Here is a 26,297-nt window from a genome sequence, read left to right as displayed (position 1 = left end):
ACCAAGTTACCATTGAGCAGAGCATTGTTCAGCTCCCACATGTATGTGAAGTTTCTATTATTTATGTTGTTATTGAAGATCAGTCTTATTCCATGGTGATCTGATAGTGTGCATCGGATAATTTCAATATTTTTGTATCTGTTGAGGCCTGTTTTGTGACCAATTATATGGTCAATATTGGAGAAGGTACCATGAGGTGCTGAGAAGAATGTATATTCTTTTGTTTTAGCATAAAATGTTCTATAGATATCTGCTAAATCCAAGTGCTTCATAACTTCTGTTAGTTTCACTGTGTCCCTGTTTAGTTTCTGTTTCCAGGATCTGTCCATTGATGAGGGTGGGGTGTTGAAGTCTCCCACTATTATTGTGTGAGGTGCAATGTTTGCTTTGAGCTTTACTATAGTTTCCTTAATGAATGCGGATGCCCTTACATTTAGAGCATAGATATTCAGAATTGAGAGTTCATCTTGGAGGATTTTCCCTTTGGTGAACATGAAGTGTCCTTCTTCATCATGTTTGGTAAGTTTTGGTTGAAAGTCTATATTATTGGATATTAGGATTGCCAGCTCCAGCTTGTTTCTTGGACCAATTGCTTGGAAGTCTTTTTTCCAACATTTTAGTCTGAGATAGTAACCGTCTTTGTTAGTGAGGTGTGTTTCTTCTATGCAGCAAAATGCTGGAACTTGTTTACATATCCTGTCTATTAGCTAATGTCTTTTAATAGGTGAGTTGAGTCAATTAATATTGAGAGATATTGAAGGCAGATGGCTGTTGGTTCCATTATGTTTGTTTTTGTAGGTGGCTTGATATGCTTGTGGCTCTCTCCTTTTGGTTTTGTTGTGAGATGATTAACATCCTGTCTTTTCTTTGGTGTAGGTACCTCCCTTGTGTTGGAGTTTTCCTCTAGTATCCTCTGTTGGGCTAGAATGATAGATAGATACTGTTTGACTTTGGTTTTGTCCAGAAATATTTTGGTTTCTCCATCTATGTTGATTGATAATTTTGCTGGGTATAGTAGCTTGGGCTGGCATTTGTGTTCTCTTGGAGTCTGCATGACCTCTGACCAGGCTCTTCTGGCTTTCATAGTCTCTGTTGAGAAGTCTGGTGTAGTTCTGATAGGTCTACCCTTGTATGTTACTTGGCCTTTTACCCCTGCTGCTTTTAATATTCTTTTTTTGTTCTGTGCATTTAATGTTTTTGATTATTATGTGACGAGAGGATTTTCTTTTCTGGTCCTGTTTATTTGTTGTTCTATATATTTGGCTTTTTATACATTCATGTCCATCTCTTTCTTTAGGTTGGTGAAGTTTTTTTTCTATGATTTTGTTGAAGATGTTTACAGGTCCTTTGAGCTGGGAATCTTCCTTCTCCTCTATTTAGATTATTCTTAGATATGGTCTTTTCATTGTGTCTTGAATTTCATGAATGCTTTGGGTTAGTTTTTTATGGTTTGAATTTTCTTTGACAGTTGTGTCAATTTCTTCTATGGTATATTCTACACCCACGATTCGTTCTTCTATCTCTGTATTCTGTTGGTAATACTTAATCTGTAATTCTTGACCTCTTTCCTAGGTTTTCCATTTCCAAGTTGGCCTCCATTTGTGTTTTCTTTATTGTTTCTACTTCTACTTTCAGGTCTTGGACCACTTTATGTAATCCTTTCACCTGTTTGATTGTGTTTTCCTGTATTTCTTTCAGTGATTTATTTATAGTCTCTGTAAAGGACTCTATTATCTTAATGAGATCGGATTTTAGGTCAGCTTCCTGATTTTCCTATGTGTTCGTATATTCAGGGTTTTCTGTAGTGGGAGAACTGGATTCTGATGATGTCCACATATATTTTCTTCTGTTGCTTATGGTCCTGTGCTTGTCTCTTGCTATCTGGTTATTCCTAGTGTTTGCTGGTCTGGGTGACTCTGAAGTTTGCCTCTTTTGCTCCTGGGTTGCTTCAGATCTCCTGGTAGGCCTGTGGCCCTGGTTGTAGCAGATCTCCTGTAGGATATTCCTACTGGGGTTTCTTCTGAGGGGCAGAGAAGCTGCTGATCTGTTGCCCTGGCTGCAATAGATCTCCTGGGAGGCCTTCATACTGTTGGGTCTTCATAGGAACAGTCAAGCTGTTGTCTTGTGTGAAGCTGTTCTCCAGGAGGGTCTATGCACTTTGGTTTCTGCTTCCCTTTGTGCAGCAGAACACCAGGGAGACTTCCCATCTTTTGGGTCAGTTGCTGTGCGTGACACAGAGCCCCTGCGAGGTCTTCAGACTGTGGCATTGGTTGCTTAGTTGCCCTGTGTACAAGCAGATCTCCTGGGATGCCTCAGACTGTGATGTCAGTTACCCTGAGTGCAGCAGATGTCCTGAGATGCCTCAGAATGTGTTTTCTTCAGGGAAAAAGACTAGCTATTAGTTTGTCCCAGCAGAAAGGACTGGGCAGAAGGGGTCCTCCTCTTCTTCCTCCTCTTTCTCTTCCTTCTCCTCTTCTTCTCCCTCCTAATTCCTCTTCCTCTTCCTTCTTCTGTAAGCATTCAGGAATCACTGAAGAATAGTATCCCAGACTTAAATAGTATGCAAAAGCAAAGAGAGTTTATTCTGCAGAAATCAGTACCCAGTGATCTACCATTTATCAAAATGACCTCAGGGTGAGATTTCAGGCCCAATTTAAAGCCTATTCAGGGAATTCCAGGGAGGGGTAGGTGACCGTTATCTTGATTGGTTGTCTCTCTGCCTCTAGTGGGTGTCTCTTGGATTGGCTAGGATTCTAGAAACTTTCCAGAACTGTTGCTGACTATTTTTGCCTCTAGCCAGATGGTGGGCAGCTCTTGCTTGGCTGCCCATGGGGTTTAGGTTTTCCTGGAACTGGTTTGTTCATTTCTGGGTAACAGAAACCTAAGCCTAATTACCTGAAATGCATTTTGCAGCTTGTCATGGAGTCAGCTTGGCTCCACCCTGTCCTCCCGCTCCTTCCCCTTCTTCTCCCCCCTCTGGCTTCCCCCGCTTCTCCTCCTCCTTTTCCCTCTCCTTCTCCTCTCTCTCCTCTTCTTTTCCTGTTCCTCCTCCTCCTCTTCTTCATTTTCCTCCTCCTCCTCCTCTTCCTGCTGCTTCTGCTTCTGCTGCTTTTTGTTTTTTGAGTCAGAGTTTCTCTGTGTAACCCCGACTAGCTGATAATTCTCTCTGTCCACAGGCTGGCCTTGAATTAATAGAGATTTGTCTGCCTAGGCTTCCTGAGTGATAGAAATAACGGCATGGACCACTATTGTCTACCATTCTTTTTTGTCTTTTCAACCAGCTCTTAGATTCACTGATTCTCAGTATTGATTTCTTTGTTCTATTTTTATTGGTTTCTTCTCTAGCAGTTACTGTTTTTGCCACTGATTGGATTTGGATTTGGTTTGTTCTTGTTTTTCCAAATTTTTAAATTGCATCATTAAGTCATTTGTTGTTTCTGTGATTTTTTTTTTTTTTTTTTCATATAGGCACATAGAACTTTCAGTTTCCCTTGTAGACCTTCATTCAGTGTGTCCAGGAGATTTTTTCATATTCATTTAATTCCAGGAAATTTAATTTTTTTCTTCTTTGACTCATTCATCATTCAGTAATGAGCTGTTAAATCTTCATGAGTTTGTATAGTCACCAGAGATTCATTTGATGACATTTTAAATTTTATTGCATTATTGTCAGGACACAGGAGCTATTTTAATCTTTAAATTTTTTATTTAATTATTTTATCTATTTACATTCCATCCATTGCTCTCCCTCTGTCCCCCTTCCCACAGTTCCTCATTCCATTGCCCCTCCCCCTTGTCTCTGAGAGAGTGCTCCATCCCCCTACTGCAGCATCTCCCTTCCCTGGGGCCTCAGGTTTCTTGAGGATTAGGCACATCTTCTCCCACTGAGGCCAGACCTCTGGAATATATGTGCTGGGGTCCTCAGATAAGCTTGTGTATGCTGCCTGGTTGGTGGCTCAGCCTCTGGGAGCTCCCAGAAGTTTGGGTTAGTAGAGACTGCTAGTTTCCTATGGGGCCGCCCTCCCCTTGGTCTCCTTCAATCCTTCCCCTAATTCCTTCATAGGGGTCTCTGACTTTAGTCCAATGGTTGGGTGTAAGTATCTACATATGTCTCAATCTGCTGCTGGCAGGGCTTCTCAGAGGACAGCCATGCTAGGCTCCTGTTTGTAACCATATCATAGCATCAGCAATAGTGCCAGGCCTTGGTGCTCCACCATGAGATGGATCCCAAGTGGGGCTGGTCACTAGACAGCCTTTACTTCAGTCTTTTTTTCATTTTTGTCCCTGCAGTTCTTTTAGACAGGAACAATTCTAGGTCAGACATTTTTATTGTTGGTTTGTATCCCCATTCCTCCACTTAAGGCCCTGTCTATCTACTGGAGGTAGACTGTATGATTTCCCTCTCCCCATTGTTGGGCATTTTGGCTAAGGTCACCCCCACTGAGTCCTGAGAGTTGCTTACATTCCAGGTTTCTGGAGCTTTCTAGAGCCCCCCACCCCCCCTTTACCTCCTACCATCAGAAATTGTATATTTCCATTCATTCTCCTGGTCCTCTGAGCGTCTTTCCTGTTCTCTACCCCCAAATATGTAATTCTGTTCCCCCTTTCCCCTCTCCCTTCTCCTACCATCTGTCTCCTGTGATTATTTTGTTCCTTCTAAGTGAGATTGAAGCATCATCCTCACTTGGGCCTTCCTTCTTGTTAAACATTTTATGATCTGACTGAGGGTTGTATCCTGGGTATTCTGTACTTTTTGGCTAATACCACTTACCAGTGAATACATAACGTGCATGTCCTTTTGTGTCTGGGTTACCTCACTCAGGATGATATATTCTAGTTCTATCCATTTGCTTGCAAAATTCATGATGTCCTCATTTTTAGTAGCTGAATAGTATGCCATTGTGTAAATGAATCACATTTTCTGTACTCATTCTTTATTTGAGGGGCATCTGCATTGTTTCCAGCTTCTGGCTATTACAAATAAGGCTGCTATGAACATAGTCAAGCACATGTCCTTGTGGTATGGTGGAACCATATATCTTTTGGGTATATGCCCAGGAATGGTATAGCTAGATATTCATGTAGAATTATTCCCAATTTTCTGAGGAACCTCCAGATTGATTTCCAGAGTGGTTGTACCAGTTTGCAATCCCATCAGCAATGGAAGAGTTTTCCTCTTTCTCCACATGCTTTCCAGTATGTGTCACTTGAGTTTTTGATCTTGGCAATTCTGATTGGTGTAAGATGGAATCTTTTTTATTGTATATGTCTTTCATTTCCTTGATTAGACTTATTCTAAATTTTTTTTTTGAGGATAATGTGAATAAGGTTGTTTTTCATGATTTCTTTCTTAGCATGCTTGTCATTGGCATATAGGAAGACTACTGATGTTCGTATTTTGATTTCGTGCACCAGGGACTCAGAGCTTCAGATCATGAACACTTGAGGTCACCACAGATGGTCTGGTAGTGCTAATTGTGGAACATATGCATGGCTCAGGTTACATATGATCAGATAGTGGAGATTTAGGATCACAGGAGGGGAGGTATATGCATGTTTTAGTTCATAAGTCCTTAGATAACAGCATAGGGTTGTGTTGGGTTTGGGTCCATAGATCCTCAGAGCTTCCTCTTGAATACTTAAATATCATTGTGAAAATGTGGTAATATGCAACTGGAGATATATTTCTAGATGATACAAAATGGAGAAATCTTCAATTAACCAATGATTACTCAGTATCAGTTTTATATATTCATTTTTTTTTGTACTTATACTGTCAATATCTAATCTATGGGTTAAAGATGTACATTTAGAACAATATTTTTGAGAAGCTTAAATATATTTCTTACAATCTCTAAGCCAGCCATTTGTGCAGAAGACCCCTCATTCCTTTTGTAACAAATGGTTATTATTAAGTTCACCTGAAAGACGAGTTGACATTCTGAGGTTGAGAGGTCACTTGAGAACATAGAAATTATTATATGTTGAGTATAAATTTTTAATATGATTTAATTTTGATTATGTACAATTGTCTGTTTTTGTGTGAGTTTATGAGAATCTGAGTGCAAGTGACCATAACATTGAGGAACTGTCATCAGAGAGTCTGTAGCTGGAATTATAGGTGACTGTTAGCTACCCATGTGGGTGCTGGGAATGGAACTCTAGCCCTCTGTAAAAGCAATGTGTTCTCTTAACCACTGAACTATCTCTCCAGCCCCAGGGGCAGAATTGGAGTTCAAATTTGATTCCAAAACTATATTTTTCTTACTCTTTCAAAGTTCATACCCAAAGGAATATGATTCTAGATTTAGTAAACATATAATATGGTCTATATTTTGTACAGGCACCACAAAGTCAAAGAATACAAATAATAATTTTTTTAGACAGTACCTCAATTTTTAAAAGGCAAAATTATAAAGTCTAAAGTTTGGACCAAGAAATATCATTATGGGATTGCTCAGCTGTGTATTACTGCATGTAGCTACATGCAGTCAATGGCACACCGATGAGAAGGGTGACATCAAATTTTAAGTGTCAATTCTATGTGATTTGTTCTCTTTGCTATTCTTTTGTTATTTCCCCCAAAGGACTCTCACACTATTTTTACCCAAAATCCACCATGTTTGAAAAAATCCCAAATATGAGCATTATATTTATTTATTTAATTTATTCATCTATCTCATTTAATTTCCCTCTCTTGCCTCTGAACTTTCAAAAGTAGGTTTTAGGTTGAGAAGAACCAATTACGTCCACCTTATTGTTCCAGATTTTAATCTGCCCTGGAGCTGTGACTCCATTGCATTGCAATTTTTAAAATGATGTGTTCTCACAGTAAAGAAGAACTCTAGAGTGAAGTGAAATGTTTTGAAATGTGTCCGTACACTTTTTGTTTTACTTTAACCATGTCCTCTTATATTTGGTTGTATGGTTCTGGTACTATAATTAAGTTGACTACTACATATAACTATTACCAAAATTAAATTACAAAATAGCTATTTTTCAAATAAGTTTACTTAGGTTTTTAATGTTAAAACAATGTCATCATAGACTAGACAATGTTTTCTAGAGAAGTTTATCATTGTGATTAGAATATGTTTTATTTCACCTTCTCTTTTATAGGTAGTCATAGCCTACTGGTATCGCACAATCATAGGAATAATGAATTTATTTGGGATAGAAACTAAGACATGTTGGAACGTCACCAGAATGGAGCCTCTTAATGAAGTTCAGAGCTGTGAAGGCACGTGTCCTCCTTAATGTTGCTGTGCGTGCACTCATGTTTTCATAGACAGCTGATGTTGTGACTCATTTAAAATTTATTATAAACTCTGACCAATTTTATTTAAGATATTATAGAAATGTTGCATCTCAATACATATCTTAATACTTAATAATTTGAGTATAAATTAGAAATTTAATTTGAGTACCAAAATATCCAATGCAAGGTACTTGAGTAAAAGTCCATTTCAGAATAAGATAGTACAAATCATTTGTGATAATATTAGCACACCCTTTTGGAAGATAAAGAGACAAATATATACTTGCAGTCGTTATATATTAGTTGATGCTAATAATCAGCTATTATAAATATTGCTTTATCCTTGTTCATAGTACAAGAGGAATCTTAATGAAACTCTCTCTGTATATCTTCTACATTGGTATCTTTGCCAAACAATTTAAAAACAAAAACGAACAAACAAAATACCCTTGAGAATTATGTAACAGTTTTCCAGCTGCCCTTGTGACTCTGTCCATAGCTACACAGAATCATGTATCATATATACAGGTGTTTTTTTCATATCTTCACACATGAATATTTTCCTACAATATTGCTACTTTCTAAATTTATTTAACTCTTAAAGTATGAACAAAATTTGAATTTTACCTACTTTTTAAAAACTGATTTCCTTAAATACCTAAGATGATACCGGCAGAGGTTGTTTAAGGAGTGATTATACTTTGTGGTTTTTGCAACATACAGCAATAGAGACTATGGCTTATCAAACATTACACTTTATAGAGTGTCCATCTTCAAAAATGTATAAGCTTTTCTGATGGTTGAAAATCTTCACCTTGAGCATATGTGGTATATATTAAGTTCCCAATCAGCAAGAGGCCAGTGTTTGATATTTGAAGTGCATAGAAGATTTGGGAGACATTGCTTTACAACTCAGAGAGCTTATGCTATCAACAGGCTGTTAGCAGGTATAATGGTAGTGCATATTACAAATGTGCAGATGCTGACAATGTAGTTAAAGGCAGATCACGTGCTGGAGCACGTGGAGCATGTGGAGCATGTGGAGCACATGCTGGCTGTGGATTTGCACTGTTTTACTGAAAAACCATAACAGATCCACATGCTGAAGCATCACTGCTAGCTGCATCACTGCTAGCTGCATCACTGCTAGCTGCATCACTGCTGGCTGCATGAAAAGCTCATCTGTGAGGGGTAGAGGTGGGTTCCACGGGGTCAGGTAGATCACTGATGTGCTCTATTTAGTTTGGAAGAAAAGTCACCACAAATGTCTGGGTTTAAGAAGCAGTTGGATCTAGGATGTTTAGCGAGAAGGATGGTGAAGAGTCGTGCAATTGGCTCCTAACTTGAGTCTATAGACTGACAGGAGAATGAAATACAATGAGTGCACGTATTAGAACCTAAATATCCTGAGCTGGAAATACTAAGTGGGTATGTGGCTGTAGAAACTTGGAAATAAGAAAGATCTCTTGTCTGAATATAGAATTGCTACCACCTGTGTGTGGATGGCCACTGGACATAGAAAGAACATGTGACAGAGGTCATGTGGTCTTGGGATGAAAGGGTGAATGAAACAGAGCAAGTAGGGTCACAGGGCTTATCTCTCTGTAGGCAGAGCAGCATAACCTTGCAAATCACCTAGGTTTTAAATAGTTTTCTCAAACATAAAAATCCTTCATACCAGTTAATCTCAAAACTTTGCCTGAGACTTGTGTGAAATAATGAATATAAAGCACACAGGAAGTAACATACATGCAAACACAATCATATATAAAAATTTATATCATATATGTCATATATCATATATATCATGCATGTCTGCAGCATAACGGATGAAGTGAGTAGATCATATTACAGACAGCACGAATCTTCCTTGAGGTTAGGGCCTGTGTTACACTGATCCGAGGGCCCAGAAAAGACAGAAGTGGCTCCAGAGAATTCTCCAAGTGTTTCTACAAAAGTCCCAGACACTGAAGAGTAACAGCAGCATTTGATAATGTGACCCCCCAGCATATATTACAGAAACATGCCATTAGGGGAAAGTGTAAATATACCTAAGTATATATGGTAGGGGTTGTGGCTGGGTGAGGACCTGGCCTTGGCCCCTGGGATAGCAAACAAATCAGCGCACTGTGGAGGTAAAGATGATTGTAGCATTGACGAGTGAGCATGAGAGCAAACGTTTTGAGTACATGTATAAGTTCTTGTTTATAAAGCACTGAAATCATATTGCTCATTAAATACTGAATAACCTGTGTCTTCTTTAAAAAAGGATTGGGAGACCCAGCTTGCTTTTACATCGGAGTAATTTTTATTTTAAATGGACTAATGATGGGCTTGTTCTTCATATACAGTACATACCTGAGGTAAGACTAGTAAAGAGACCCTGTAAGAACTGGTTGGTACCTATTAACTAAGTGAAGAGGAAACTTACTGAAACAAATTGACTAGTTCAGGGAATTTTATAGAACTGGTTTTCCATAACCAATGCTATGCAAACAGAAATGAGCTGCCACTAAAGAACACCACAGGCCTCCCTTTTACCCTTCTGGGGACTTTTGAAAACTGTTTGGAGTGTAAATGTGTCTAGTCTGAAATCATGAAGTTAATCATGATAATCACATATTCACTCTCCATTGCTTCTTAGGAGAGCCAAGTGAATTAGCTTTTGTCAATGAAAATTAAGGCAAAGTTAGCCTTGGTTATATCTAGGAATGCTTTGTTATATCCAGGAATGCTTTTGTTATACTGCAGGCACCACTGCTGCTTCTCTATGTCTTCTGGTTTTTGCTTGAATGTGCTATCTGGAGTCATCCTGTGACACAGGATGGAGGGAAGACCATAAAATAGCTCTTATATCTGGCTCTATGCAGACTAGCAACCTGGCACTGTTGAAATAATGCAAACAGATAACTTATATTGTCATTTGTGTTGAGAGATATAGTATATATCTGTATTGCCTGACTACTTTGTCAGACATTTTGTTTCTTTCAGTGGAATACATTCTCCTGAAACATTAGCTTTCTCTACATTCATGTGACTCTTGAATCACATAAAATTACAAATAAAAAACATCTGGACTTTGGGTCAGGGGACAATATCTCAGCAAGTGTCCCCTTCTATTCCTTCACACCTTCTGTTTTAGGCAGGATCTCTCACTGAACCTGGAGACCACTGATTGGGTAGCCATTCTAGCCAATGAACACCTTTAATCTTCCTGTCTCTACCTCTCAAACTTTTATGTAGGTACTGGGGATCCAAATTCATGTCCTTAAGTGGTGCTTTGGGGATGACTGGATGAGAAACCTCTCAATAGCTCCCTGAACAATAATGAACTTTAAACACTCAAGGATAAACTGTAATATAATACCAGAAAAACATAATAAAATAATAGGGCCACAAGCAAGGACTTTCCTAACAGCATTCTAATAGCTCAGGAAATAATTGCTATCATGTGCAGTCATACTAATTGAATGCAACTGGTCTGGTGTGATCTTGGAAGCTAAGCAGGGCTGATCCTGGATAATACATGGTGTAAGAAAATAATTATAGTAATCAACAAATTGGATTGTTTGAAATAGAAAAAGTTTTGCACAGAAAAGGCAATATTTTACAGAGCTAAGATATAAACCACATAATGGGAGAAACATATGGAAAGACTCAATGTAAACACACCAAGGAGTTTTTTGCAAATCCATCTTTATTGCTATACTAGTCACATATCCAGAAACAGAAAACAGTCTAGTTATAAGTCAATAGATAAGCTGATAAGGAGAATGCACATATACACAACAGAATAGCTTCAGTCCTAAAGAGGAAAGAAATCATGGCATTTGCAGCAAAATGAAAGCAACTGAAAATCATTAGGTTAAGCGTAAAAAGCCAGACTCTGAAAAACAAAACAAAAAACAAACAAAACAATAAAACTTCTCCAAAACAAAAATCAAACAAACTTCATGAGGAACCCAGATTTCAATAAAAGTATAAGGGTGTACACATGTCTATGTGTGTTCATGTCTCTGTGTGTGTGTGCTTTCTTATAAGTCATGAAACCAGAAAGGGAATTTTGAAAGGTGAATAAGGCTGTAAAGAGTGGTAAAAACCAGAAAGAGCAACAGAGTACACAAGATTAAAAAGTAGAAGGGGCTGGAGATATGGAGCAGCAGTTACAAAGACTGGCTGCTCATGCAGAGTTTATATTCGTATTCTAGCACCTGACTGGGCAACCACCTGTATCTCCTGTTCCAGGGGCTCCAATGCCTTCTCTGACTTCTGCAGGCACCTGCACACATATAATGCACATACAGACAAGCAGATGTGGGAACTGACTGGCAGAGGAAAGAGAACCAATGGAGGGGGTTGAGAGTTTAGGTTCAGACAGTAGGGGAGAAAGTAGCTTAATGACACACTGATGGAAATATGCCATGACAAAATGCATTAGTTTATATGCTAACCTAAATAAAACTTAAAGGTAGCAAAGAAAGTCCTGTACATATTCATGGTAGACATTATTCAGTTATAAATAAAAATGAGATTATTTCATTCCCAAGAAAATCTATGGAGCTGGACAGTACCATATTATGTGAAATAAACCAATAAATAAAGTCAAATACCATGTTTTCTTTTATATGCAGATTTAACCTGGACTTTAAAAATATAGAATGAGTTGTGAAATTAAGAAGGAATACTGTTGTTAGAAGGCAGAGGCCTAATGGGTATGGAAGTAGGGAACAAAAGTAATGGGGAGGGTGGCTCAGTGGTTAAGAGTACTTGTACTCTAGACAAACTGGTGTTCAGATTCCAGAACCCACATGGCAGGTCACAAGCATGTGTAAGACCAGTTACAGGTGACATAGCACCCTAGTCTGGCCTCTTTGGGCGCCAGATATGCACACATGTGATGTACATACATGCCAGAAAACACTCATGTTCATAAAGTAAAAATGAATAATTTTTTTTAAGTTTAAAAAAGGGTAAGTAATGAGGGAAAAGAAAATCATCACAGTGGGAGTCTCTGGGTGTAGATTTATATAGATATATAATAGTTTATATAATACAGGTTTTATATTAACTATGCATACTATATATATGATATATGAGACACAAAAGCAGAAGGCAGACCAACAATAACGCAAAGTAGGAAAGGAACAAAGGAATGTAATGGGTTGAATGTGTGCAAAGTACAATCATATTCATATATATATATGTATATATATATGTGTGTGTGTGTATGTGTATAAATATATATATGCCCTATAAATATCATAATGAAGCTGTTATGCTGTATGCTAACTACATGTCTACAATAAAAACAAAGGCATTTGACCTGAGTCCCCTTCTGATCAGTGTGCCTATGTCACCCTTTCACCCCTCACACCTCTTCCACAGCTTATTACTTTATTCTGTCTATTTAGTGGTCAGGGTTGTTACCTCTTGCTGCTTTTCCTTTATTTTTTTCATCTCATTTCTTCCTCCTTTCATTCCACCAATGTCTCTGTGTCCTAAGCTGAGCAAACAGTGGTGATTGAGCACGTATAGGATCTACTGGCTTGGTGTTATAGCCTAGTGGCCTGGGATGTGGGCCACAGCTGAGCATGTAACAAGACAGGAAACACTCACTATAGAAAATGGGTCTGAGCATCTGTGATGAGTATTAGCCACCCTAGGTCTAGTGTGGAAAGTCAGAGTGTTTTCAGTCAGTCAAACAGTTGAGTTAGTGCTAAGAGAAACTGTTAGTCCTTTAGCTTTAATCCTCCATGTAATTACAAAAGACAAAACAGGACTCCATTTACATTATTGACATAATGATATACAGACAAAAGGACTGGGCTGCATGTTTAAAATTAGTTTGTGCTCATGGTTTATTTATAAAGTGTTTTAATGTAACTATAAAGCTGAGATTGCATTAAATGTACACTTCGTGTCCTTGTACAGTCAGGATTAAAACACCAACTACACAGGCATTTGGGGAATATTTGGGCTTATATGGCTTAATTATTTGTGTTTTAAGCACAGAAAGTTATGGTTTTTAATTTTGAGATAATTTTGTGAGAAGAACCTGTATGTTGCATGTTATGACTGTGTACATTCTTCTTTTTACAGTGGGAGTCAGTTAGGAGGTCTGATTACAGTAGCCTGCTACTTTTTCAATCATGGAGAGGTTTGTTTTCCATTTAGTTCTTTAAAGTCATATAGAGTGGCCCCATGAACAAGGAAATACAATCACTAAACTAATATGATTACATAGTGTTGGACTGTAATACCTTAAAGTATTTTATGCTGCAAACTGGTATGTGAACTATATTAATCTAAAATTGTAAATGAGTAAAATCTAAATTATGTGAACTTCCAAGCATTTGGTGGTTAGTCACACACATATGTTCTGTAGACAAATGGCAGCCTTGCACTCATTGTGTCAGGCACTCTACATACATGTCATCCAGCGCCTACTAAACCCATGGTGGGCGAGTGTTATCATCATCATAACACTTAGAGTTCCAGGACTTGGCTAAGAGTCTGTGTCTATGGCATGGGTGAATCTGGGTGACGTGCTCCCTGTCACTATGTCTCTAAAACCTCACTTTTAAATATACACTTAACTCTTTTCTTCTTTTGCTGTCAGAGACAGGGTCTCACTATGTTTTTTAGGCTGGCTTCAAAGCTTCTGATTCTCCTGCATCAGCCACCTAAGTGCCAGAATTATATTGCTGGTATATTATATGTCTGTCCCTGAAAGTTGTTGGCTTTCGTTTGTTTGTCTTGACGGTAGGAAGACTTAGCATCAGATTTTAACAGATCGTAATCCGCTGAACAAATTTTTGATTCTACAATACAGTAATTTTAAAGTCTAGTGTGCATGTGTATGCCTGTGTGTGTACATGTATGGCTGCGTGCGTGTGCGTGTGTGTGTGTGTGTGTGCCTATGCCTGTGCCCAAGTCCAGAAGATGGTGTCATATCTCCTGGAGCTGAAGTTATAGGCAGTTTTGAAGTACCATGTGGGTACTAGGAACTGAGTTCCAATCCTCACGGTTCAGATCCATCTGCCCAGCACCAAAATTAAACACACAAATCTTGAGAACTTATCTGTTTCACTTAATTGAAATCGTATGTCATTGTACTCCCAGTGGTTGGAATGGCATTGGCCTGACAATATACACACTGTTCATTCAGTAGCTTTCCCACTGCTTCTATTACTGAATTATTCTTCATGTTTCTGTAACAAAATAATGGATTTGAAACAGAACTGACATGGTAAGTCATCCTAATCAGACATACCCAGGCCAAAAGGAGCTCTTAGAAACGTTCATGATATGATGGATTTATTCTGGTGCTCCATGTTCTAGATTCTGTGTTTGATATTGAATGCATGGTAAGGAGAGAGAATCTGAGTATTAACTTTTGAAAATCAAATGTGCTCTGTAATGGCACACGTTACACACAGCAAATGTCTGTATCTCCTGTTATAGTATGCCAATTTAAAAATCAGTTAAAGAAGGAATAGACAATGTCTCACATAAAATACCTTAAATATACAATATTTAAAACCAATGCCTTGTGGAAAAAAATACCTTGCCATTCAACAATCTGCATTTCATTTGGATGTGCCAGGCTTCGGTAGACTGAGTTTGAATTTGGAATACAAACCATTTCTCTTTTAAAGGCTTACAAGTTTGGTTTCTTATAAAATTTTATCTTTTTGAGGCCTTTTAACAAAGAAATAAGCCTCTTATCAGCTGTTAAAGACTTAAATTCTTTCTGCAATTTTAGGATTATAAATACCATAATCCTAAATTTCTATAATTTTAAAAATTATATTTAAACTTATGTTACATTTAAATTTATATAATTTTAGGATAGAAAATTTTATGCAATATTGTTCCACATGTCTTAGGACAGTCTATGTATATGAAAGGTTAAAAATATTTATAGTGTTTCTTATTAGCAACTCTCTGTACTTTCAATTGTTTTTAAAAATTTATCTCATATAGCATTTATTTGATTAACTCAGAGCCAGTTTTGACAGCTGGTAATGTATACCTATATCAGTTGGTCATAATTGTGTATAGAATTGCTATTTGCAAATGCTCTGTGTTTTTGGTTAAAATGGTTTTCTGGCCTCTATCATGTACTCAAAGCTCCAAATGCCAGGCTCGTGCCTGTAGGGCTGTGGTGTATTCTGGGCCAGTAGTAGCTCTTATCCCTGTGTATTTGTTGGTACTTTGGCTTAATTGTGAGTGATTTGATACAGTTTTTCTTGTTTCTAAATTTGACATTTAATAGTGTGCCCTTAATGGACATAGGAAAGAATGTCAAAGGGCCAGAAGCTATGCCAGGCAGTGAGAAATAGAATCTAATGAGCCTAGTATTAAAACTTTGAAAGTAAGCCAACTCTCAAGATTTAGGTAATATTTACTATAAAATGGAAAATAATGCAAACTGAGTGTTTTATGGATTCAGGCCACCCGTGTGATGTGGACACCGCCTCTCCGGGAAAGTTTCTCCTACCCATTCCTTGTACTTCAGATGTACATCTTAACTATAATCCTCAGGTAACTTCAGTCATAAGACAAAGCTAAATAAATTACTATGTTGCTTTTATGAAAATATGCTTTAACCTACTAAGTCATAATTATAAAATTGAAGCTCTGTTATAAAACTATTTTAAAAATGAATTGAGTAATCAAATAATGTCAATATAAATTTATAAACTATTTCTCTATTGAAAATGTTACCCTACTGGTTCTAGATGGTAATATTATGGTTTGAAAATATTTAGTTTTATTTTGTGTGAATAAATATTTTGCCTACCCATGTGCACGATCACTGTATGCATGCCTGGTGCCCACAGAGGCCAGAAGAGTGTGTTAGATTCCCTGAAAATGCAGCTACAGAGCTACGACCAGTGCAAGTCACCATGTGAGTGCTGGGAAGTGAACCTTGGTCCTCTGCAAAAGCTATCATTCCAGCCCCATTCACAGGCTTCTGAGAAACAAGTCCTTACTTTCTCAAAGCTAACGCATCCCAGCTCCTTTCCCCCAAACCGTTCTCTTTGAATAAGTTTAGCATATGTGTCATAAAAAGGGACTCCATATGCAAATGGATTAGGGAACTTGTAAATTTTATAATCCCAGGGAGTGTATAGACAGAGACACACACACAGAGAGAGAGAGAGAGAGAGAGAGAGAGAGGAGAAGAGAGAAGAGGGGGCACGCAGGGAGGGCAGGGAGGGAGGTGTATATGAATAATATACACACATTTAATACATGTCTGAATGATGTTTCAACAATTCAGTCAGATTCAAATCTAATGTCTTGGACACACTCTTAGATGAATTAAGTTTTTAAGCATTTCAGAAACTTCAGATGTTTGAGAAAAAATTACAGAGTATTATAATTAGCTTTGCTATATGAATAAATTTCACAGGCGTTCATAAATCTGTCACTGAGAGATCATAAACATTATCTCTTCTAAACTCCCAGGGAACCAGATATTCAGTTTACTGCTGGCAGCTTCCATCTAATATGAAAATCCTTACTCCCTTTGCTTCCTTGCTCCCTGTCCTCACTTCTCCCTTTCTCCCCACCTCTCTTCATTCCTTCCTCTCTCTCTCCCTCCCCTTTCCTTCTAAAATTGCACATCATGACCATGTACATAAATGTCTGCATTTACATTTTTATGTCTTTAAAAGTACTCATAGAAGCAGGAATTATACTGAGCTTAAATATTTAGCCACAGACAATTTAGCACACATGCAAGCAACTGATTAAGGCATGTGTTTGTTAGATGACTGAATAAAGACAGAGTGAGACAGGTATCCTGAGCTCAATACAGATCTGGAGAACACAAGCTGCCTCCTGGTGTGCCACAAGTAGGGGCTGAATCTGAATTGGGGAATCTGCTTCCAGTTTAGGTTTCAATGTTTATTCATTACATTACATACTTAGAAAAAAATCATAGAGGAACATGCTAGCTATCCTCTCTTCCCAGGAGATGGTGTGTGTTCATCTGAAGTAACATGAGTCTGACTAATTGGGGGAGGGGATTTGTTCAATGAAATGTGCTAGTCAGGACTTTTAGGACCATGACCTTGAAGGCATGCACTCTGTTTGACTGAAAACAGTTTTGTGTGAAAAAATAATTTTGTGTCCCCCACAAGTTTTGGCACAGTCCACGCTAGCATGTGTGCTTCTCCTTGTTTTCTGAGTCATGTGAGTGATCAGGTGTGGGACTGACTTCTCTGTTCAGTGATGGACACTGTGAGGAACACAGGATTAATGTCATGTCCTGTTTCCTGAACTTCGGCTGGAGAATTAAAAGTGAATGGCAAACTTTTTTCTTTTTCTTTTTATAAGGACCTAACGTTATATCTTAAATAATTCAATTTCCTGAGTACTCGTTTGAAATAATCTAATTTGGTTTTATTTAAGCATTTCAATTGTTCAAGCATTTTAAATAATTTTAGTAAATTGATTTTTTAAATTATGTTTTTTTTGTGTGTTATATAAAAGTTAAGGAGTTCAGCTAGATTTTTAAAAGATATTTAACAAGGACTCCTTTGTCTTGAGTTACTGGCTATCTTTACAGCAGAACTTACGGTGTTACTTTTTTCTATCAAGGACCTCCACCGTTCACAAAAAACACTACATGGCTCTCTGCTTCTCCAACGTCGCTTTTATGCTTCCGTGGCAGTTTGCTCAGTTTATACTTTTTACACAGGTAAGATGGCTCAATGTGATTTAAGCTGAATGCACATGTGCACGGTTGTGCCAGGAGAGGGTTGGAGAATGCTTGTTTGGCTTTTGAGGCTAGCCTCATATTCACTATGTAGCCCGAGCTAGCCTTGAACTTGTGATATTCCTGCCTTCACTTCTCAAGTACAGGGGTAACAGAGGCAACCACCACACCTAGCTGATTTCACTTATGCTTTCAGGGCTATGAAATTATGGGTTAATCATAAGGTCTTTACTCTGTTTTGTATGAGGAGAAAAATTCTACCAGGAACCAAGATCTTTAATCAAGACCTTGCTTATGTGAAGTGAAGCCATATTCTTCTTCCTAAAATATTTATGTAACTAATAGCAAGAAATTATACTTGTGAAGCAGAGTAAAGGGGCAAAGTGATAACGTTTTATGGCAATATAAATATCCCCAGGTAGGGCCTTTCTACCAACAGTGGTGTTCTGTACTGGAAGTGAGACTTCTGGCACTAACTGTCCATAAAGACTGAATTAAGACTTCAACCCAGTCAGCACAGTATGTTTAAAGAATGGTTAAAAAATTTGCAGTTCTTTATTAGTGTTGGCTATAACATAGGTCATTCTACAGTCATTATTTGTGTAGGCTGAAATAGTAGAACATATATAGTATATATGTTATAATATATATAATAAGCATGACATGGATTCAGTCCCTGCAGAGGCCTGAAGATCATCATGTTGGATCTCTTGGAACTGGAGTTAACAACTGATTGTTATGTGCTATGTGGGTACTGGGAATTAAATCTAGGTCCTCTGGAAGACTAGCCTCTGCTCATAACCACTGAGCCATGTCTCCAGACCCTAGGTTAGATTTTTAACAAGTCACCTCATTATTAGCAAATTTATTAATTAAGTAGTACTTGTGAAACTATGTGAGAAGCACTTTAAGGAGTTAAAGACAATCTTAGTAATTTCCTGATCATTCAAAACATTTCAAGACTTAATTTTCTTTTCATTTTTAAAATTAAATTAAATTTTTTTTTACATATTCACTTTACAACCCACTCACTGCCCCTTCCTTGTCCCCTCCTTCTACAATCTTTCCCCTCTCCCCACTCCCCTTCTTCTGTGAGCAGGTGGTGGCCTCCCTGGGTACCCCTCTACCCTGGCACTTCAAGTCTCTGCAAGGCTAGGTGCTTTCTCTCCCATTGAGGCCCGGCAAGGCGACCCAGCTAGTAGAACATATTCCATGTACAGTCAACAGCTTTTGGGATGGCTTGCACTCCTGTTGTCCAGGACCCACATGCAGGCCATGCTGCACATCTGCTGCATTTGAGTAGGGAGACTGGACCTAGGCCTCCAGGCACATATGAACACTTAATTTTCTTAACTAAAGCAGGCACCTACGTTTGTGTTTGTGTTCTACATTAACAGGGAGAATCAAAGTCCCAACACCCTCTGGGAACTTTTACATTTCATTTTTTATAATATCCCCTAGCCATTTTGTCTGAAAATAGATATCCAGGAAGATGGGTGACATTTCAAAGTACAGACTGAGGAGAGAGTCAACAGAAGTCTAGAATATTTGATCTGATAAGACTTTAGACTTGATCATTCCAAGATACTAAGAATTTTTGGCAGTTAGATTTTAGTTTCTATCAGGTTCACTCTGTAGTCCCTAGGCATGTTGGAGAAATTGTTGTTGCAGTAGAAAGCGAGGAGATTACTGGCATGGAACTTGAAGAACTAGTTAAATAGATATACATTGTGTTTAAACAAGATAGTGCTGGCATATTTATGCAACATCATTGATTAACAACAATTCAATTGTCTTTCCTTATATGACTGATTTTCAATCTAAGGTATGTAATTAGTTCATATCTTTTGTAGTATTTAAGTCGGTATGACTATGTGTCTTTATTCTGCCGGTAACAACGGTGTCTATTTCACTGCCTGGAGTCTCTCCTGCTGTTGGTAATGTCTTGGAACAAAACAAAGCTCCAGCCTAGGTATAGGAGCCAGAAAGCAGGCTGCCTGCACCTGCAGAACTGTTTACCCACCAGGCAGCCCATGTACTGGGGAAGATGCCATGACACAGCTTCTAAAAAAAACACTTCCCTCTTGTGCAAAAGAATGTGACAAATAAAACATAAAAATTAGATGCTCAGTACAAGTATATTCTGTGTTAGGATATAGAGTCTTTTAGGTGATGTCAAGGGGTGGTGTAAGTAGCCATATAATAGTTCTAACTTTTGCTTTTCTCCAAGCAAATCTAATCTTTAAAGTTAAGGACAATGATATCCCCATCAACTGGGGTCATTGTTCTTGTTTAAGCTGCCATATTGTTGAGAGATCATAGTTGCAGTTTCTTTGTCATGCATAGAAGACACACTATGAGAGCAGGCTTCCTTCTTCGTTGTCTCTTATACTTTTCCACCCTTCATCTACAGTGCTTCCCTAGCCTTGGGTGGAGGAATTGTAGATGTATCAATCAGGGTTGTGCAGCCCTCAGACTTAGTTCTTGCATTTTGACCTGCTATGCCTTTCTGTGATGGTTTCCATCTGCTGAAAAATGAAGTTTCTGCCTCAAAATGAATTTTTCTTGATGAAGAAAATTTATCTGTGGATATAAGTATTTAGAATGCAGCTAGCAGTTATACTGGTTTGGGAATGTGTCAGTAGTAGGTCCTCTTCTGGGTTGTGCTAATGTATTTCGGGATAGATACAGATAGATATACTCATCCACAGTTTAAAAAAAAAAAAGAGGCCAGAACCATGAGTTTAAGACAGAGGAGGGGACCCTAAAAATTCCACCAGAGAATTCCTAAACCTGATAAACAGCTTCGGTGAAGTAGCTGGATATAAAATTAACACAAACAAGCCAATGACCTTTCTTTACACAAAGAATAAACAGGCTGAGAAAGAAATTGGGGAAACAACACCATTCTCAATAGTCACAAATAATATAAAGTATCTTGGCGTGACTCTAACTAAGGAAGTGAAAGATCTGTATGACAAGAACTTCAAGTCTCTGAAGAAAGAAATTAAAGAAGATCTCAGAAGATGGAAAGATCTCCCAGCTCATGGATTGGCAGGATCAACATTGTAAAAATAGCTATCTTGCCAAAAGCAATCTACAGATACAATGCAATCCCCATCAAAATTCCAACTCAATTCTTCAATGAATTAGAAAGAGCAATCTGCAAATTCATCTGGAATGACAAAAAACCTAGGATAGCAAAAACTCTTCTCAAGGATAAAAGAACCTCTGGTGGAATCACCATGCCTGACCCAAAGCTTTACTACAGAGCAATTGTGATAAAAACTGCATGGTACTGGTATAGAGACAGACAAGTAGACCAATGGAATAGAATTGAAGACCCAGAAATGAACCCACACACCTATGGTCACTTGATCTTCGACAAGGGAGCTAAAACCATCCAGTGGAAGAAAGACAGCATTTTCAACAAATGGTGCTGGCACAAATGGTTGTTATCATGTAGAAGAACGAGAATTGATCCATTCCTATCTCCTTGTACTAAGGTCAAATCTAAGTGGATCAAGGAACTTCACATAAAACCAGAGACACTGAAACTTATAGAGGAGAAAGTCGGGTAGAGCCTCAAAGATATGGGCACAGGGGGAAAATTCCTGAATAGAACAGCAATGGCTTGTGCTGTAAGATCGAGAATTGACAAATGGGACCTCATGAAACTGCAAAGCTTCTGCAAGGCAAAAGACACCGTCAATAAGACAAAAAGGCCACCAACAGATTGGGAAAGGATCTTTACCTATCCTAAATCAGATAGGGGGCTAATATCCAATATATATAAAGAACTCAAGAAGGTGTACTCCAGAAAATCAAATAACCCCATTAAAAAATGGGGCTCAGAGCTAAACAAAGAATTCTTACCTGAGGAATACCGAATGGCAGAGAAACACCTGAAAAAAATGCTTAACATCCTTAATCATCAGAGAAATGCAAATCAAAACAACCCTGAGATTCCACCTCACACCAGTCAGAATGGCTAAGATCAAAAATTCAGGTGACAGCAGATGCTGGCGAGGATGTGGAGAAAGAGGAACACTCCTCCATTGTTGGTGGGATTGCAAGCTTATACAATCACTCTGGAAATCAGTCTGGCAGTTCCTCAGAAAATTGGACATAGTACTACCTGAGGATCCAGCAATACCTCTCCTGGGCATATATCCAGAAGATGTCCCAACCGGTAAGAAGGACACATGCTTCACTATGTTCATAGCAGCCTTATTTATAATAGCCAGAAGCTGGAAAGAAACAAGATGTCCCTCAACAGAGGAATGGATACAGAAAATGTGGTACATTTACACAATGGAGTACTACTCAGCTATTAAAAAGAATGAATTTATGAAATTCCTAGGCAAATGGTTGGACCTAGAGGGCATCATCCTGAGTGAGATAACACAATCACAAAAGAACTCAAATGATAAGTACTCACTGATAAGGGGATATTAGCCCAGAAACTTAGTATACCCGAGATAAAAGAAACAATTTGTAAAACACATGAAACTGAAGAAGAACGAAGACCAAAGTGTGGACACTTTGCCCCTTCTTAGAATTGGAAACAATCACCCATGGAAGGAGTTACAGAGACAAAGTTTGGAGCTGACACAAAAGGATGGACCATCTAGAAACTGCCATATCCAGGGATCCATCCCATAATTAGCCTCCAAGCGATGACACCATTGCATACACTAGCAAGCGTTTGCTGAAAGGACCGTGATATAGCCGTCGCTTGTGAGACTAGGCCGAGGCCTAGCAAACACAGAAGTGGATGCTCACAGTCAGCTATTGGATGGATCACAGGGCCCCCAATGGAGGAGCTAGAGAAAGTATCCAAGGAGCTAAAGAGATCTGCAACCCTGTAGGTGCAACAACACTATGAACTAACCAGTACCCCGGAGCTTTTGACTCTAGCTGCATATGTATCAAAAGATGGCCTAGTCGGCCATCACTGGAAAGAGAGGCCCATTGGACACGCCCCAGTACAGGGGAATGCCAGGGCCAAAAAGTGGGAATGGGTGGGTAGGGGAGTGGGGGGGAGGGTATGGGGGACTTTTGGGATAGCATTGGAAATGTAATTGAGGAAAATACGTTATAAAAAAGGAAAATAAATAATATTAAAAAAAAAGACAGAGGAGGGGGTATGCACGGCAGGAGAGGAGCTAGAGGGAGGAAAGGGAGAGGGGGAAATGATAAAATTATATTTTCATTTCAAAGAATAAAAAAAAAGTTGCCCCTTCTTAGAATTGGGAACAAAACACCCATGGAAGGAGTTACAGAGACAAAATTTGGAGCTGTGACGAAAGGATGGACGATCTAGTAATTGCCATATCCGGGGATCCATCCCATAATCAGCTTCCAAACGCTGACACCATTGCATACACTAACAAGATTTTGCTGAAAGGACCCAGATATAGCTGTCTCTTGTGAGACTATGCCGGAGCCTAGCAAACACAGAAGTGGATGCTCACAGTCAACTATTGGATGGATCACAGGGCCCCCAATGGAGGAGCTAGAGAAAGTATCCAAGGAGCTAAAGGGATCTGTAACCCTGTAGGTGGAACAACACTATGAACTAACCAGTACCCCGGAGCTCTTGACTCTAGCTTCATATGTCTCAAAAGATGGCCTAGTCGGCCATCACTGGAAAGAGAGGCCCATTGGATTTGCAAACTTTATATGCCCCAGTACAGGGGAATGCCAGGACCCAAAAGGGGGAGTGGGTGGGTAGGGGAGTGGGGGGGAGGGTATGGGGGACTTTCGGGATAGCATTGGAAATGTAATTAAGGAAAATACCTAATAAAAAATTTAAAAAAAGAATAAAAAAGGTTATATGAAAGGCTGTTTATTTTTTATTGCGGGTGAAGAAACACACAAAGCAAGTCACACAGAAAGACTCTACAGAGTACAGGGGAAACTTGGAAGCCCCAAACTCCCAGTTGTGTGTTTTGACAATAATGAACTTTCTTTCTTTCTTTTTTTTTTTTTAACATAAACCATTTTTATTAGGTATTTTCTTCACTTACATTTCCAGTGCTATCCCAAAAGTCCCCCATACCCTCCCCACCCACTCCCCTACCCACCCACTCCCACTTCTTGGCCTTGACGTTCCCCTGTACTGAGGCATATAAAGTTTGCATGACCAATGGGCCTCTCTTTCCACTGATGGCCGACTAGGCCATCTTCTGCTACATATGCAGCTAGAGACACAAGCTCCGGGGGGTACTGGTTAGTTCATATTGTTGTTCCACCTATAGGGTTGCAGATCCCCTTAGCTCCTTGGGTACTTTCTCTAGCTCCTCCATTGGGGGCCTGTGATTCATTCAATAGCTGACTGTGAGCATTCACTTCTGTGTTTGCTAGGCCCCGCATAATCTCACATGAGACAGCTATATTAGGGTCCTTTCAGCAAAATCTTGCTAGTATATGCAATGGTGTCAGCGTTTGGAGGCTGATTATGGGATAGATCCCCAGATATGGGAATCTCTGGATGGTCCATCCTTTCGTCACAGCTCCATCCTTGAGTTTCATGTGTTTTGCAAATTGTATCTTATTTCTTGGGTATTCTAAGTTTCTGGACTAATATCCACTTATCAGTGAGTACATGTCATGTGAGTTCTTTTGTGATTGGGTTACCTCACTCAGGATGATGCCCTCCAGGTCCATCCATTTGCCTAGGAATTTTATAAATTCATTGTTTTTAATAGCTGAGTAGTACTCCATTGTGTAAATGTACCACATTTTCTGTATCCATTCCTCTGTTGAGGGACATCTGGGTTCTTTCCAGCTTCTGGCTATTATAAATAAGGCTGCTATGAACATAGTGAAGCATGTGTCCTTACCAGTTGGAACATCTTCTGGATATATGCCCAGGAGAGGTATTGCAGGATCCTCTGGTATTACTATGTCCAATTTTTCTGAGGAACCGCCAGACTGATTTCCAGTGTGGTTGTACAAGCTTGCAATCCCACCAACAATGGAGGAGTGTTCCTCTTTCTCCACATCCTCGCCAGCATCTGCTGTCACCTGAATTTTTGATCTTAGCCATTCTGACTGGTGTGAGGTGGAATCTTAGTGTTGTTTTGTTTTGCATTTCCCTGATGATTAAGGATGCTGAACATCTTTTCAGGTGTTTCTCAGCCATTTGGTATTCCTCAGGTGAGAATTTTTTGTTTATCTCTGAGCTCTGGTGGTTATCTTGTAGAAGAATGCGCATTGATCCATTCTTACCTCCTTGTACAAAGCTCAAGTCTAAGTGGGTTAAGGAACTCCACATAAAACCAGAGACATTGAAACTTATAGAGGAGAAGGTGGGAGCATGTCAGCATCCAGGTAGTCATGGTGCAGGCCGAGTTGAGAGTTCTACATCTTCATCCAAAGGCTGCTAGTGGAAGACTGACTTCCAGGCAACTAGGGTGAGGACCTTAAGCCCACACCCACAGTGACACACCTACTCCAACCAGGTGACACTTATTCTAACAAGGCCACACCTCCAAATGGTGCCATTCCCTGGTCCAAGAATATACAAACCATCACAACAGGTATGTAGTTTTAATCTGTGTCTTGAATTTTATTAATTGATCAACCTGTTTGCTTTTATGCCAGTGCCTTGCTGTTTTTGTTACTGTAGCACAGCTTGAGATAAGGATGGTAACACCTCTGGAAGTTCCTCTTATATACAAGACTGCTTTAGCTATCCTGGGTTTATGTTTTTCCATATGAAATTGAACGTTGTTTTTTCGAGTTCTGTAAAGAATCCTGTTGAAATTTTGATAGGGATTGTGTTGAATTTGTAGTTTGTTTTTGGTAAGATGGACATTTTTGCTATATTACACCTACTGATCCATATGCGTGGAAGGTCTTTCTATCTTCTGATGTCTTCTTCAATGATTTCAAGTTATTGTCATACAAATCTTTAACTTGCTTGGTTCACCATCGGTGTTCATCAGCCTTAATTATATTAGGTAAGTTCCTTTATCCCTGCTCTTTCTGAGATTTATCATGAAGGGGTATTGGACTTTGTCAATGGCTTTTCCAGCATCTAATGAGTTGATCATTTTTTTTTAAGTTTATTTATATGGTAGACTTCTCTGACATATTTTCCTATGTTGAACCATCCCTACATGTCTGGGATGAAGCCTACTTTTTAAAAAATGTCTTCTTAGATTCAATTTATGAATATTTTATTGGGTATTTTGAATCAATGTTTTGGAGAGAAACTGGTCTGTTAATGCCCTTTCTTTGTTGGATGTCTGTGTGGTTTTGTTATCAAGATGGCTATGGTCTCATAAAATGAATTAG

At 38.8% G+C, this 26,297-nt stretch overlaps 1 protein-coding gene across 10 annotated transcripts in view; it reads left to right on the top strand.

Moving 5' to 3' along the window:
- The window catches only part of Dpy19l2 (dpy-19-like 2 (C. elegans)), a 139,411-nt gene that overhangs the window by 19,928 nt on the left and 93,186 nt on the right, over window positions 1-26,297 (top strand). For 8 of the 10 annotated variants that reach the window (XR_870529.3, XR_001778933.2, XR_379122.4 and 5 more), the window contains exons 5-9: window positions 7,120-7,240; window positions 9,528-9,621; window positions 13,358-13,415; window positions 15,714-15,805; window positions 17,873-17,972. Coding sequence is in view for 6 of the 10 variants with exons in the window: in XM_006510428.4 (XP_006510491.1) it covers window positions 7,120-7,240; window positions 9,528-9,621; window positions 13,358-13,415; window positions 15,714-15,805; window positions 17,873-17,972 (465 nt within the window). In the remaining 4 variants the exon portion in view is untranslated. Of the gene's footprint in view, window positions 1-7,119; window positions 7,241-9,527; window positions 9,622-13,357; window positions 13,416-15,713; window positions 15,806-17,872; window positions 17,973-26,297 lie in introns of those variants that run through there. The other 2 variants (XM_011242557.3, XM_030244421.1) reach the window with 2 other exon arrangements.

The sequence above is a fragment of the Mus musculus genome, chromosome 9, assembly GCF_000001635.26.
Source record: "Mus musculus strain C57BL/6J chromosome 9, GRCm38.p6 C57BL/6J".
NCBI lineage: Eukaryota > Metazoa > Chordata > Mammalia > Rodentia > Muridae > Mus > Mus musculus.
The sequence above is the reverse complement of the archived record's forward strand: the minus strand, read 5'-3'. Positions and strand labels throughout refer to the sequence as shown.